The 17,134-nt window shown below is 38.4% G+C and overlaps 1 protein-coding gene across 3 annotated transcripts in view; it reads right to left on the bottom strand.

Annotated features, from left to right (window-relative positions):
* The window catches only part of igsf8 (immunoglobulin superfamily, member 8), a 69,908-nt gene that overhangs the window by 43,716 nt on the left and 9,058 nt on the right, over positions 1–17,134 (bottom strand). For all 3 annotated transcript variants that reach the window (XM_062037665.1, XM_062037666.1, XM_062037667.1), the window contains one exon: positions 3,699–4,079. In XM_062037665.1, the coding sequence (XP_061893649.1) occupies positions 3,699–4,079 (381 nt within the window). The remainder of the gene's footprint in view (positions 1–3,698; positions 4,080–17,134) is intronic.

Below are 17,134 nucleotides of genomic sequence, written 5' to 3'. Positions count from 1 at the left end.
CATCTATCCGTCAATTTGAAGTTGTTTTTTTGTTGTTGTTTTTTGTTTGTTTGTTTTCTGCCCTTTTTGTCAAAGAAAACTTTTTTTTTTTTTTTTTATGGCAAACACAAAATATGCAAAATCTTCCACCAAAAATATTTTTCAAAGTGGGATATTTGATGTGAAGTAATCAGAGCCTTGGATAGGTCCGTAATTCATAAAAACATTGATTTAGATTCAATATTATGTTTTGAGCAATGACAGTTTTAAAGAAAAAAAACAGCTTTGTTTTATTAGTCAACATTGCAACTTTTTCTAAATTACATTTCACCTGTAAGCTTTTTTATTCCACTTTAGTTGTTTTTGTTTATTTTAATAGTATTTTTAGAATGTGTCATGGGCCTTTAAAACATCAGCTGCGGGCCGCAAATGGCTTCCGGGCCACACTTTTGACACCCCTGCTATAGATAATAAAAAATGTAATCTAATAAGTCTATCAATAAAAATCCGAGCCTGACAACGCATGCGCGTTTATCATAACGCAGTCAGCATCTTTGCTTCAGTAAACAATGACGGTGATGATGTCAGTGATGCGAGCGACACTCGCTAACTTGTCAGCCACTTCTCCAATAGACTCCTTTTGAACACTCCTCGCACATTAAAACTTCAAAAGGCACATATTCGCCCCGTTTGTTGACCTGCAAAGTATGTTTTTGGGGTGGAGGAGTCTGGTCGGGTGCTTTTTAGCTTGAAGCTAACAACTAGCCTGACTCCATCCTCGACGATGTCGATGCAGCAGGAGATAAAAGTGAAGTTTCCATGGACTCACAAAGACTAAAACAAGTCATTTACTGGAGACATGGCACAGGATGAAGTTAAAAAGGTTGACTTTACACTCACCAAAGTGTTTACCATGAAGTCCTTCTTTAGACAGCCCCTCACGGTAAAGTAAAGTAAATACTGCAAACTGAGGCAGTATTTGTAATTGATAAAACTTTCGGCGAATCAAAATTTACGGCCAATAAGAACGCAATAAACGGGGACGGAATTTGATCCAGAAAATACAAACAAAACAAAACACCGGCGAAAAGCGATAATCGATCAAATAAAAAAAAAAAACAAGCAAACCGGGCAGTAAAAATGTTAAATACATTTGCTCCGTGGAATTTTGCTTCTGGAATTGCGCGCCCTTTCTGATTTCAATGCGTCAAAAGACAGAAAAAGTGCGTTAACGGCAACAATGATGTCAGCTTCCCAAAAACTGCTGTAAATACATTGCAAATAATTATTTTTACACTTTTTAACAATAAGATGTTTTACAACTAATTCAGCCTGAAATATTACATATCAAATAGTTTACCTCTTCAAAGGCGGTACATTTTCATCACCAAAAAATTATTTCTATATACAGACGACGTCCCTCGCCACGAAACCAGTTGTAAGCCACAGCAAAGTTTGCGGCTTCACTCTTTTGTGGATTATGTTTGGTTTTTATTTTGTAAGTATTTTTTAAGTATTTGGGCCTACATTTTCAATCATAAAAATGGCTAAATGAGCTAAAAATATAAATATTTCCTTAGAACAGTAGTATAAACCATATTTAAAAGGTAACCAACAAGCGTTTATGCACCAGCTATGAAAATATTCCATTTATAATGAATAATTCCTACTTTGTGAAAATGTCTTTACCACGTCCGGGCCTGGAACTAACTAACAGCAATAAACAAGGCTTTATTGTAGATCACATAAAAAATGAAAAATACATACCCAGGAAAAAAATGTCAGCTTCCTAAAATTTGTATTGTTTTTTTCTACCATTTTAACAACTCAGTCTTTTAAAACTAGTTTTGCATAAATATGCATATCAGATATTATTTATTTATATTTATGGTGGTTTAGTAGGCCTTTTAGGGCCAGAATATGTTGTATAAATATTTGTCTTTAAATATGGAAAATATATACAGGTAAGTAGGGGCGGTATAGCTCGGTTGGTAGAGTGGCCGTTGAGGGTTCCAGGTTCGATTCCTGCTTACGTCATCCTAGTCACTGCCGTTGTTTCTTTGGGCAAGACACTTTACCCACCTGCTCCCAGTGCCACCCACACTGGTTTAAATGTAACTTAGATTATTGAGTTTCACTATGTAAAGCGCTTTGAGTCACTAGAGAAAAGCGCTATATAAATATAATTCACTTCACTAAATATGAAGTTTTTCTAATTTACATGTGCCATGGCCAATAATGCAAATGAGACGATAACGTGATATCACATCCTCCCTCTAACACAAATAGATTGCTGTCCAGTGGGAAAGTCTGCTGTGTAATGCTAATTTAAAGGTACAGCGACGACAATTGTTGAAATTATTTGTCCTATATTTATTTTAAACGGCCAAAATGACTTAAAACAATATACTGATTGGCACAAAAAGTATTTCCAGGGTTGGTACACCTTTTCCATGGCCAAATTCAAGCACTTTTTAAGGACTTTCAAGATCAATTTTCCAGTTTTTCCATTACCCTTCAAAGGCGAAAACCAGTGTGAATCAATCCATAGCCTTGTTGTTTGAAGTCACCAAATGCTGTCTGTAGGAAAAACACGGAAAATCTGCTAAAACCTAAGCCTAACATTGAACCAGCAGTTGTCATTAACTGAATGGGGAAAAGAAAATGAAGCATTGTTTCTGTAGACTATTCAATGTCATTGGTGTTTGCAAACGTGTCTCCATTTTTGTTGTTTTTCAAATTTCTTGTTCTTTTTCTTACTTACAGCACTCAATGACATCGAACAGCACGGATTGATTCACACCGTATTTGTGCTTGTAAACTGCATAAAGTGATATGAATACACGCACCATCAAAATGTCAATTTCACTCATTTATTAACAAAACTGTTCCACATTAATATACGGATAATAAATTAAAGGAAAATATTTACTTTGTTTCACTACACCTCAGTCACCTTTCATTCAGCATATCTAGCCTTATAACTGTGGCTATGATAACAAATCGATTTTTAGTCGAGGGAAGTTCTTAACCACTTCTAGATTCACTCGACGTCCATTGCACCGGTCGCCCTGGGGCAGTTAATAACTGTCCGTAATTAACATGTAATCTAGCGCTGATCTCACAGTTTAGGTCTAGCATGTAGCAAAAGGTTAGAAAACAAAACTTTAGCTAAAGTTAGTTAACTTGTAAGGCAAGTAATCTCAGGCTACACGTGCCACGTTTTATCCAAAGTTTGTATTTGTCATTTTCCATCCAATGTTCATTAAAACGACAACATCCCGGCATGATGGAGCGATGCACCACTGTCCTCTTGGGGGCGACACAGATATATACGGCTCTGGCATGACAACAACCTAATTAATGTAAGGGCTCGTGCAAAGCCAACTGATCAAGCGTGTAGCTTTAATTTTTAAGGAAACGTATTTTGGTTTTTTCCATTTTATAAATAGCCTATTGTGTCAGACTGCCGAGAAATATGATGAACATTTCCAAGCATTTACAAACACTTTACCCAAAATTCAAGCATTTTTCAAACCTTGAAAACACAGCATTAAAATCCAAGCCTTTTCAAGGTTTTTAAGCACTCGTACGAACCCTGGATTTCTTAAGAGTTTATACCTTTCAGACAAAAGTGAGCGTTATAATTTTTGTACATGTTTGATACAGCTGTTGTATTGGACTTTAGAGTGCCTAATGAAATGTCCAATGAGTCTCACCTTTAACGACGACAGATGCACCGTAGGTACCCAAGTATTTACTGTCGGTGTTGGGCGTCGTGCACTCATACGCCCCCTGGTCGTCTGTGCGGAGCTTCTGGACCACCAGTCGTACCTTGTCCCCCGAGTCACGGTCCACCCTCACCTCTCCATTTGCCACCCGGGATTGAAAGGGCTTGTAGGGGAAGCTTTCGTCTGCGGTGGACACCACTCCCATCTGCCTGTCGCCAGAGTCGTCCCTGGTCAAATACCACTCAAAGTTTTGCGTGCGTGGGCCTTCGTAGCCGGAGACGTTGCAGGGCAGGGAGAGGGAGAAGCCGGCCACGCGGTACAAGGGTCCCTTGGGGACGGTTACTTCGCGGCAGGCGGCGGGCTGAAGCACTGTGGACAGAAAATAATGCAAGTGTGAAAACTATGCAATTGTTAAAATTTCATTTCCTGTGTGTTGAGTGGTGCCTCGCAGCAGAGTTAGCACTCTGTGTGATCAATAAAGGAGGGAGGATCAATACATTATAGCTGAGGGGGAAATACGGCATGACAGTTTGGACAGCTATCACTTTCAATATTTGACCACTCCATAACAATTCATGAAATATTCATTCTTGTTTGCAATACTTTTAAAATGCAATCATATTTATACGCAGTATGTTGTGTTGCCACTTGCCAGTTGCTTTACGGATTAGACCACATGGTTCAAACTCAAGGCCTCCTGTGGCCAGATTTGGTCTGCCACATCATTTAACGCGGCCCGCGAAAGCCCTGAAATAATGTGCCAAAGCATTTATCGTTTACTAAATGTAATATTTTCATTGTGACAGACAGAAATACATGTATTGCATGCTATTGAGTATATTTTAAACTGTATTATCTTATAAGGTTGGTTAGTGAAAAAAAACAAAAGTTATGGCAAATTCCATGGTACCTCATGGACCTGTGACTGTTAATGGAAATGAAATTGATGAAGTTAATGAATATATCTATCTGGGGCAGAGATTTAGCCTGAAAGAAAAGAGTCAAGAACAGGAGATAGGGAGGAGAATCAGATTGGGCTGGTGCCAATATGGAAAACTGAGCAACATCATGAGAGGAGAAATACCGTTAAGCCTAAAAAGAAAGGTCTTTAATCAATGCGTGTTACCAACCATGACATATGGAGCTGAAACCTGGGCATTGTCAAATAAAATGGAAAAGAAAATAGCAGCAGCACAACACAACATGGAAAGAAATATGCTCGGAATCACATATAAAGACAGAAAAACAAATGAATGGGTGAGAAAACAAACGCAAGTCCAAGACATTATGAGAACTATCAAATTCAGTAAGTGGAAGTGGGCTGGACATATCAGTAGAACAGATAATAGATGGACTTCCCTAATGACATCATGGAGACCCATGGATGGGAGCAGAAATAGAGGAAGACCAAGAGTGAGATGGCGAGATGAGATAGACAAATATTGGGGAACAGTGCAGTGGCAGGGAGCAGCTAGAGATCGTTCACTATGGCAGAAACATGCTGAGGCTTTCGTCCAGCAGTGGACTGACAATGGCTGATGATGATGATGATGATGATGATGATCTTATAAGGCAACAAATATAATACCATCATTAATTTCAAACTTTTTAAAATTAAAACCAAATAAATATCTGCTCGAGTTATACCAAAGCAAGTTATTCATCAAATTGTACACTTTAGAAATAGATTTTACAGTAAAAAAAAAACGGCAGCTCAGTTGCCAGGATTTTACAGTAAAAAAACCCAACTATAGCATTGCTTTTCCATTTACAGTAATATGCTGTAAAAACCATCGTCAATTTTACTGTGAAGTTGGGACGACTCAGATGGCAGGTTTTTTTTTTTTTCCTGAAAAATAGATTTTATTTTACAGTGTATGTAATACAAATATAATAATCAGATGCTCAGCAATTAATTAATTTGCTTTGTACCTCATTTACATCGTTTTGTCGAGTTCCTAATAACGCTTTGAAGTCCGGTTCCACTTCAAGCAAAGCTGTACTGCTCCGCTGACGACTTATTGTCGTGCTCATGGTTGCTCGGGAGCGAAGTGAAGCCGTTGGTGTTTTCGGCGGAAAGCGGCGCTCTTCTAGTTTTCCCAGGAGAGTTCCCATTTTTTGAAACGCAATTGTTGATGCTCCTCTTAAGACACACGTAACAAAGATGTTTGTGAAATCCCTCGACACTGTTTGGTGCTAGATTAACCACACCATTAGTGCCTCATGAAAATTATGTCGCTACTGGTCGTAGAAAAATAAAAATAGCGCTTTGTCCAACTGTTTACTGATGTATACTATCCATCTTTAAATAACTTTTACTGCAAATGAAGATCAGCTCCAAATATCTCTAATCGGCCTCCTTGACTACTAAAAATCGGTATCTGCCCTGAAAAAACACGTATAGGTCGGTCTCTACCTATGACTATCTGTTGGCTTCCTGATGGACTTGACTCCCACATTGTCTATTAATGTAACAATTCAATAATTATACCCACTCGACATCAATTGCAGCCGATCCCTTCTCAAGGTTTCTTCTTTTTCCCCAGTCTTTAGTTTTTTTGTGCCTGGATGTTGTGAGTTTGTGAAGCCTTTTGAGACACTTGTGATTGATTGATTGATTGACTTCATAGCAGCAAATAAATATGTGGTACTTCATAAAAAAATTTAAATAACTTATCATGCAATTGTTTGGTTTTTACTAGAGATGTCCGATAATATCGGTCTGCCGATATTATCGGCCGATAAATGCGTTAAAATGTAATATCGGAAATTATCGTTATCGTTTTTTTTAAATTATCAGTATCGTTTTTTTTTGTTTTTTTAATTAAATCCACATAAAAAACACAAGATACACTTACAATTAGTGCACCAACCCAAAAAACCTCCCTCCCCCATTTACACTCATTCACACAAAAGGGTTGTTTCTTTCTGTTATTAATATTCTGGTTCCTACATTATATATCAATATATATCAATACAGTCTGCAAGGGATACAGTCCGTAAGCACACATGATTGTGCGTGCTGCTGGTCCACTAATAATACTAACCTTTAACAGTAGGGATGTCCGATAATGGCTTTTTGCCGATATCCAATATGCCGATATTGTCCAACTCTTTAATTACCGATACCGATATCAACCGATACCGATATCAACCGATATATACAGTCGTGGAATTAACACATTATTATGCCTAATTTGGACAACCAGGTATGATGAAGATAAGGTACTTTTTAAAAAAATTAATAAAATAAAATAAGATAAATAAATTAAAAACATTTTCTTGAGTAAAAAAGAAAGTAAAACAATATAAAAAAAGTTACATAGAAACTAGTAATTAATGAAAATGTGTAAAATTAACTGTTAAAGGTTAGTATTATTAGTGGACCAGCAGCACGCACAATCATGTGTGCTTACGGACTGTATCCCTTGCAGACTGTATTGATATATATTGATATATAATGTAGGAACCAGAATATTAATAACAGAAAGAAACAACCCTTTTGTGTGAATGAGTGTAAATGGGGGAGGGAGGTTTTTTGGGTTGGTGCACTAATTGTAAGTGTATCTTGTGTTTTTTATGTGGATTTAATTAAAAAAAAACAAAAAAACGATACTGATAAAAAAAACAACGATACCGATAATTTCCGATATTACATTTTAACGCATATCCATATCCAGACCGATATTATCGGACATCTCTATTTAACAGTTAATTTTACACATTTTCATTAATTACTAGTTTCTATGTAACTGTTTTTATATTGTTTTACTTTCTTTTTTATTCAAGAAAATGTTTTTAATTTATTTATCTTATTTTATTTGATTCATTTAAAAAAAAAAAACCTTATCTTCACCATACCTGGTTGTCCAAATTAGGCATAATAATGTGTTAATTCCACGACTGTATACTGTATATCGGTTGATATCGGTATCGGTAATTAAAGAGTTGGACAATATCGGCATATCGGATATCGGCAAAAAGCCATTATCGGACATCCCTAGTTTTTACTGATGTCCCAAAAGTAATGTGTCCTTAGAGCTTGTCTCTGAGAAAAATGTATCATCTCCCTAATTTGTTTGTGCCACTTTTGAGAGAAAAGACGCTCAAACGCCTGATTTTAAAGCCGAGTTCTTTCAAGACGTCAGTGGTAATTTTGACAGCAGTTTTTAATTTAGTTTTAGTTAGTCTTTTGACGAAAATATACTCAGGTTTTAATCAAATGTTAGGCATCTATATTGATATTAGTTTAGTCAAGTTTAAGTCACACCTTAGTCTGCTAAAATTACAGTTAATTTAGTCAACTAAAATATAAAGTGAAAGAGATAAGGCCTTTTATAAATGGTTGATTTATATAGGCTAGTAAGGTAAAGTTTTGTACCTGACAAGTTTCGGCTATCTTGCTTCTGCGGAAGGCTGCAGAAGCAAGATAGCCGGAACTTGTCAGGTACAAAACTTTACCTTACTAGCCTATATAAATCAATCATTTATAAATACACATTAGTAGGCTAAATTAACCTCTTCAACAGAGATAAGGCCTCTTTGAAGTTTCTTTGAAAGCACCTTTATTTAGACCAGTGGTGTCCAAACCACGGCCCACGGGCTAAGTGTGGCCCGCCGGCGCCTTCAGTTTGGCACGCCAGACGTCATGAGTTCATTAATAATGAATCTGGCCGGCGCCTTCAGTTTTGCACGCCAGACGTCATGAGTTTATTAATAATGAATCTGGCCGACGCCTTCAGTTTGGCACGCCAGACGTCATGAATTTATTAATAATGACTCTGGCCCGCCGGCTGTTGCCAAAGTAATTTTAAATATCTAGCAATTTGTTTGCTGCAAAGTTTTTGCCATCTTGTGGACAACGAGAGTACATAAGGTCAATACCAATGAATTGTGTTTTGAAGTTCACAAAGCGCAGCATTTCCCTGTATAACATAATCCAAACAACCTTCCCTACTCATGCGCAAAAAAACAAAAAAAGACAACACAGAACCAACCTCCTGCTTCACACATTACACAACTTGCACACTGAAATTTGTGGATATTATAGAAACGTCCAAACACCATACAAAATTACAAATTGCACCCATTTAAATCCATTACAATGCATGATGGGGGAAATGAAAAACACTCCCTACACCATTCCATGTTTGTCAGTTTATTTGCTTGATATTTCTGATTGATTACAAAACTTTGAGGTCATCACGGTAGGAGTCAAACTTTCACACACTCTTAATATACAATTATATTATTCAATAATGATTTGTTATACATGTATGATATGTACACATATATATGGTTAGGATTAGAGATGTCCGATAATATCGGCCGATAAATGCTTTAAAATGTAATATCGGAAATTATCGGTATCGGTTTAAAAAAGTACAATTTATGACTTTTTAGAACGCCGCTGTGTACACGGACGTAGGGAGAAGTACAGTGCGCCAATAAACCTTAAAAGCACTGCCTTTGCGTGCCGGCCCAGTCACATAATATCTACGGCTTTTCACACTGAGGGTAGCCGTATAAACAACTTTAACACTGTTACAAATATGCGCCACACTGTGAACCCACACCAAAGAAGAATGACAAACACATTTCGGGAGAACATCTGCACCGTAACAACATAAACACAACAGAACAAATACCCAGAACCCCTTGCAGCACTTACTCTTCCGGGACGCTACAATATACACCCCCCGCTACCCCCTACCCCAAAAACCCTGCCCCCCTCAACCTCCTCATGCTCTCTTAGGGAGAGCATGTCCCAAATTCCAAGCTGCTGTTTTGAGGCATGTTAAAAAAAATAATGCACTTTGTGACTTTAATAATAAATATGGCAGTGCCATGTTGGCATTTTTTTTCCATAACATGAGTTGATTTATTTTGGAAAACCTTGTTACATTGTTTAATGCATCCAGCGGGGCATCACAACAAAATTAGGCATAATAATGTGTTGATTCCACGACTGTATATATCGTATCGGTATCGGTTGGACAATATCGGAATATTGGATATCGGCAAAAAAGCAATTATCGAACATCTCTAGTTAGGATATATATTATGTTACTTTACATGCAGTCGGCTTTCGGCCGAATTATTTTATCCAAATGTGTCCTCTAAGTCAAAAAGTTTGGACACCCCTGATTTAGACCATCTGCAACTAATTTATTCAACACAAAAGTGGCATGAACTTAAGGTCAGGAATGATGCAGTTAGGGTAGTAACTTTTGCTTCACAGGTCAATGCCAAAAGATATCTTAACTTTTCCCTATTTATGCATGCTACGGCTCTGGCAAAGCAAGTGTGCATGTGTGTTGTGAAACGGATTAAGTTACGATGCATGCATTTATCATAATTTGTTTATGAGTGCAGGAGAACCGGAAGCAGGAAATACACATCCATCCATCTTCTACCGCTTGTGCCTCTTGGGTTCGCGGGGGGCAGGAACCTTTCATTTGTTAATAAATGTCCGCCTCCAATAAATAAAAAAATAGGAAACACTGCACCCACTTCCTCTTTTTGCCGCGCGTGTGACATAATTGCATTGGACCACATTAAATATTGTCATGTCTTCAGATTTACCATTAAATAAACGATTCCTTGAGGCAGTAACAATTACTTGAGCGTTCATTGTAAAGAAGTAAATACACTATATTGCCAAAAGTATTTCGCCACCCATTAAATGATCAGAATCAGGTGTCCTAATCACTTGGGATGGAGACTGTTTCTACAAACATTTGTGAAAGAATGGGCCGCTCTCAGGGATTTCCAGCGTGGAACTGTCATAGGAAGCCACCTGTGCAACAAATCCAGTCGTGAAATTTCCTCGCTTTTAAATATTCCAAAGTCAACTGTCGGCTTCATAATAAGAAAATGGAAGAGTTTGGGAACAACAGCAACTCAGCCACCAAGTGGTAGGCCACGTAAACTGACAGAGATGGGTCAGCGGATGCTGAAGCGCATAGTGCAAAGACTTTCTGCACAGTCAGTTGCTACAGAGCTCCAAACTTCATGTGACCTTCCAGTTAGCCCACGTACAGTACGCAGAGAGCTTCATGGAATGGGTTTCCATGGCTGAGCAGCTGCATCTAATCCATATATCACCAAGTCCAATGCAAAGCGTGGGATGCAGTGGTGTAAAGCACTGGACTCTAGAGGAGTGGAGACACGTTCTCTGGAGTGATGAATCACGCTTTTCCATCTGGCAATCTGAAGGACGAGTCTGGGTTTGGAGGTTGCCAGGAGAACGCTACATTTCGGACTGCATTGTGCCAAGTGTGAGATTTGGTGGAGGAGGAATTATGGTGTGGGGTTGTTTTTCAGGAGTTGGGCTTGGCCCCTTAGTTCCAGTGAAAGGAACTTTGAATACTCCAGGATCCCAAAACATTTTGGACAATTCCGTGCTCAAACCTTGTGGGAACAGTTTGGAGCGGGCCCCTTCCTCTTCCAACATGACTGTGCACCAGTGCACAAAGCAAGGTCCATAAAGACATGGATGACAGAGTCTGGTGTGGATGAACGCGTGTGGATGAACTTGACTGGCTTGCACAGAGTCCTGACCTGAAACCGATAGAACACCTTTGGGATGAATTAGAACGTAGGCTGAGAGCCAGGCCTCCTCGACCAACATCAGTGTGTGACCTCACCAATGTGCTTTTGGAAAAATGGTTAAAAATTCCTATAAACACACTCTGCAACCTTGTGGACAGCCTTACCAGAAGAGTTGAAGCTGTAATAGCTGCAAAAGGTGGACCGAACTCATATTGAACCCTATGGGTTAGGAATTGGATGGCACTTCAAGGCAGGTGGCCAAATACTTTTGGCAATATAGTGTATGTTAGAATTAGCTTTAACTTACAATTGTGTAGATGTCACGATAACTCGCCGGCTGATGACATTCTAGCATCAAAAATGAAATGTGTCCTCTTCACTTTGTCCCAGGTGTATCAATCAATCAATCAATGTTTATTTATATAGCCCTAAATCACCAGTGTCTCAAAGGGCTGCACAAGCCACAACGACATCCTCGGTACAGAGCCCACATACGGGCAAGGAAAAACTCACCCCAGTGGGACGTCGATGTGAATGACTATGAGAAACCTTGGAGAGGACCGCATATGTGGGTAACCCCCCCCCCCCCCCCCCCCCCCCCCCCCTCTAGGGGAGACCGAAAGCAATGGATGTCGAGTGGGTCTGACATAATATTGTGAAAGTCCAGTCCACAGTGGATCCAACACATCAGCGAGAGTCCAGTCCATAGTAGGGCCAGCAGGAAACCATCCCGAAGGGAGACGGGTCAGCAGCGCAGAGATGTCCCCAACCGATGCACAGGCTAGTGGTCCACCCGGGGTCCCGACTCTGGACAGCCAGGACTTCATCCATGGCCACCGGACCTGTGCAACTCCCCCTCCACAAGGGAGAGGGGAGCAGAGGAGAGAAGAAAAGAAACGGCAGATCAACTGGTCTAAAAAGGGGGTCTATTTAAAGGCTAGAGTATACAAATGAGTTTTAAGATGGGACTTAAATGCTTCTACTGAGGTAGCATCTCTAACTGTTACCGGGAGGGCATTCCAGAGTACTGGAGCCCGAATAGAAAACGCTCTATAGCCCGCAGACTTTTTTTGGGCTCTGGGAATCACTAATAGGCCGGAGTTCTTTGAACGCAGATTTCTTGCCGGGACATATGGTACAATACAATCGGCAAGATAGGATGGAGCTAGACCAGGGGTCACCAACCTTTTTGAAACCAAGAGCTACTTCTTGGGTACTGATTAATGCGAAGGGCTACCAGTTTGATACACACTTAAATAAATTGCCAGAAATAGCCAATTTGCTCAATTTACCTTTAACTCTATGTTATTATTAATAATTAATGATATTTACACTTAATTGAACGGTTTAAAATAGGAGAAAACACGAAAAAAATGAAAATTAAATTTTAAAACAGTTTATCTTCAATTTTGACTCTTTAAAATTCAAAATTAAACCGAAAAAAAGAGAAAAACTTAAAAAAAGAATTAGTAATTTTTCCTGATTAAGATTAATTTTAGAATTTTGATGAAATGTTTTAAATAGGTTAAAATCCAATCTACACTTTGTTAGAATATATAACAAACAATATATAACAAACAAAGCTATATTTCTAACAAAGACAAATCATTATTTCTTCTAGATTTTCCAGAACAAAAATTTTAAAAGAAAATCAAAAGACTTTGAAATAAGATTTAAATTTGATTCTACAGATTTTCTAGATTTGCCAGAATAATTTTTTTGAATTTTAATCATAATAAGTTTGAAGAAATATTTCACAAACATTCTTCGTCGAAAAAACAGAAGCTAAAATGAAGAATTAAATTAAAATGTATTTATTATTCTTTACAATAAAAAAAAATGTTTTCCTTGAACATTGATTTAAATTGTCAGGAAAGAAGACGAAGGAATTTAAAATGTAAAAAGGTATATGTGTTTAAAAATCCTAAAATCATTTTTAAGGTTGTATTTTTTCTCTAAAATTGTCTTTCTGAAAGTTATGAGGAGCAAAGTAAAAAAATTAATGAATTTATTTAAACAAGTGAAGACCAAGTCTTTAAAATATTTTCTTGGATTTTGAAATTCTATTTGAGTTTTGTCTCTCTTAGAATTAAAAATGTCGGGCAAAGCGAGACCAGCTTGCTAGTAAATAAATACAATTTAAAAAATAGAGGCAGCTCACTGGTTAGTGCTGCTATTTCAGCTATTTTTAGAACAGGCCGGCGGGCTACTCATCTGGTCCTTACGGGCTACCTGGTGCCCGCGGGCACCGCGTTGGTGACCCCTGAGCTAGACCGTGTAGTATTTTATACGCAAGTAGTAAAACTTTAAAGGCCTACTGAAATGAATTTGTTTTATTTAAACGGGGATAGCAGATCCATTCTATGTGTCATACTTGATCATTTCGCGATATTGCCATATTTTTGCTGAAAGGATTTAGTATAGAACAACGACGATAAAGTTCGCAACTTTTGGTCGCTGATGAAAAAAAAGCCTTGCCTATACCGGAAGTAGCGTGACGTCACAGGAGGAAGGATTCCTCACAATTCCCCGTTGTTTACAATGGAGCGAGAGAGATTCGAACTGAGAAAGCGACGATTACCCCATTAATTTGAGCGATGATGAAAGATTTGTGGATGAGGAACGTTAGAGTGAAGAACTAGAGAGGCAGTGCAGGGTGTATCTTTTTTCGCTCTGACTATTGTGGATCACGGATTTGTATTTTAAACCACCTCAGATACTATATCCTCTTGAAAACGAGAGTCGAGAACGCGAAATGGACATTCACAGTGACTTATCTCCACGACAATACATCAGCAAAGCTCTTTAGCTACTGAGCTAACGTGATAGCATCTGGCTCAAATGCAGATAGAAACAAAATAAATAAATCCCTGACTGGAAGGATAGACAGAAGAGCAACAATACTATTAAACCATGGACATGTAACTACACGGTTAATAATTCTCAGCCTGGCAAAGCTTAACAATGCTGTTGCTAACGACGCTGAAGCTAACTTAGCAACCGGACCTCACAGAGCTATGATAAAAACATTAGCGCTCCACCTACGCCAGCCAGCCCTCATCTGCTCATCAATACCCGTGCTCACCTGCATTCCAGCGATCGACGGCGCAACAAAGGACTTCACCCGGTCACAGATGCGGTTGGCGGCTAGCATCGGCTAGCGCGTCTGTTATCCAAGTAAGTCCTCTTTGTTGTGTTGCTAAAGCCGGCCGCTAATACACCGATCCCACCTACAACTTTCTTCTTTGCAATCTCCATTGTTCATTAAACAAATTGCAAAAGATTCACCAACACAGATGTCCAGAATACTGTGGAATTGTTCGATGAAAACAGAGCAGTTTGTATGGTGACACATTGGGTACGAATACTTCCGTTGCCGTCGTGACGTCACACGCATACGCATCATACATAGACGTTTCCAACCGGAAGTTTAGCGGGAAATTTAAAATTGCACTTTATAAGTTAACACGGATGTATTGGCATGTGTTGCAATGTTAAGATTTCATCATTGATATATAAACTTATCAGACTGCGTGGTCGGTAGTAGTGGCTTTCAGTAGGCCTTTAAAGTCACATCTTAAGTGCACAGGAAGCCATTGCAGGTGAGCCAGTATAGGCGTAATATGATCAAACGTTCTTGTTTTTGTCAAAAGTCTAGCAGCCGCATTTTGTATACATATTACGATGTGGAACATGTTAAATCCATACATTTTGGTTTAGGCGATAAACTGGTGTTTTTTTGGTTGTTTCTATTGCTGCTATTTAGACTGTCCTTTGATTCTTTGTTTTATCAAGACTTTGCCTGACCCTCCCTTTAAACAGACAACAGGCTATAAAATAAGTTAGTATTTTTTGTAACAATCTAATGAGCAGCATAGTTACAGTATAAATAAATATTTCTGAATAAGGTTAATCTTTATTGTCTTGAGTGTTACTTGGCAGTAGGGCTGGGATATACGGCTGGAAACTATCGGTCGATATCGATAATTATTGATATTTTTTATGACCTATCGAAAATAAGGATCATAAGTAAAATATACTAAATGTAAATATTTTTTATTTCAAACATGTATGTCCTCTAATTATAATCCCCTCAGCTATCAAGGCCGAAAGAAAAGAAAAGGTTAACACAAACATGGATAACACTAAGAAAAATAAAAATAATTCAAAAATCACATTAAACACTTAAGGGGAACTGAACTTTTTGGAGGAATTTTGCCTATCATTCACAATCATTAGACAAAATGTGGCTAATGGAAGTCACCGTTGTAGCCTTCAAATTCCTCTAAAAACAACTTAAAAACCTTCCATCAATGTTTTATATACACGCTGCAAGTCTATATATAATGTAGTACCAGGCACGTTCATAACAATATGTAATATGTTCAATATTTGCCGTATTTGGGTCATTTTGTGCATTACTGGAACTTCTTTCCAAATCGCGTTTATTTTCGTTTCCATAACAGCGTACTTTCGACTTCCGGCAACAAATGTGCGTTCCTGCTTCCAGAAACAAACGAGCATGTTTTCTAATCATGGCAGACTTAGTAACAGACAACGAAGACGACAATTTTTGGATAAATGAGAATTTACAACCTTATCTTTTTCAACCTGAATATACGGAGGATGAACTGTTGCTTAGAGAAAGCGAGCTTGAACAGAGGGTGAAACATTGGAGCAGGCGGAAGCTGAGCGAGTGAGGTTGGCATGATTTGCGGGTATAAATGTGGAACTTGGAGCCAAGCTACGCGTGCTTACCCAAAGTCAACTTGAAAAAACTTCCCCAGCCAGATGGACCAAACAGACAACTGTCCATTGAGTGAGTCACATGCCTGTTATTACAACTACAGTACATACGCTATCGAGCAAGCTGTGTACAAACAAAACATGAAATGTGCGCTAATACTTTACAGATACTGTAATATAATTGTTAACATTTTTCAGCTAATGCCGTCCCAAGACGCTACTAGACGCTACTACGCTAGAAAAAGAGTTCCTCAGTGTTCGCTCTTACAATAGCAATGTCGCTACAGCCTGGTTATAAACAGGTTAAGGAACTAATTTAAGATGAATAAATTGTTGGCGGTTTTTGTATGCATTTTTAAAAGTGATTTAGCGCCAGGATGGATTGCTCCCATTAGCTAAATTGCCAGCCATCAAAAACAAGCAGATATCTACAAATTGGAAAACAAAAAAAACCTAAAAACTTTTGCCTTCTTGTCGCTCATTAGGATTGTGAACGATAGGCACATTTTTTTTTTTTTTAAGTGCAGTTCCCCTTTAACAACGGCCTCTAAAAATTAAGGGGAAAAAATAAGAAATGTGTAAGAAATGCGTATCAAGTGTAACAAATAGTGCAAAGTGTGAAAATGTAAATCCAGAGCAACCTGATGAGAACTATTTTCTGCAGGTTTAGTGCTGGCTGTGTTCAAAGCCGCGCTCATCCTAAGGTGGTGTGGCATTACTAATTGCGAGCACCTTGGTCTGACTACGGTCCGTTTAAAAAAAAACTTAAAACTGCCATACTGTCGGGGTGACTTTTCCTGTTTTATCAAATATTTATTCGCTCTCCGCAGCACTCCTTTTTAGTCTTTTGTCTTCTCAGTCCATGCAAAGAATCAACCGCGCCACATCAAGACGGCGCAACCAGACTTGATAGTTGCTATATTACCTGATTGGCTGTGAGCGTATCACTCCCGTTGATCAGTGATCACTTCCTGCATTGCTCGGTTAGCGAATGCCTTTGTCTCTTCCTCGAACACATTTCATATTGATTTTGATTACATGTCTATTGCGATATAAATTTATATTGTTTTTTTATTGCCCAGCCCTAGTCAGCAGATAGCTAAAACTATCTCAAACTGAAGTCA

Source organism: Entelurus aequoreus, linkage group LG26, assembly GCF_033978785.1.
Source record: "Entelurus aequoreus isolate RoL-2023_Sb linkage group LG26, RoL_Eaeq_v1.1, whole genome shotgun sequence".
In the NCBI taxonomy this organism is placed as follows: Eukaryota; Metazoa; Chordata; class Actinopteri; order Syngnathiformes; family Syngnathidae; genus Entelurus; species Entelurus aequoreus.
Note: the sequence above shows the minus strand (reverse complement) of the source record. Positions and strands in the feature narration are given on the sequence as shown.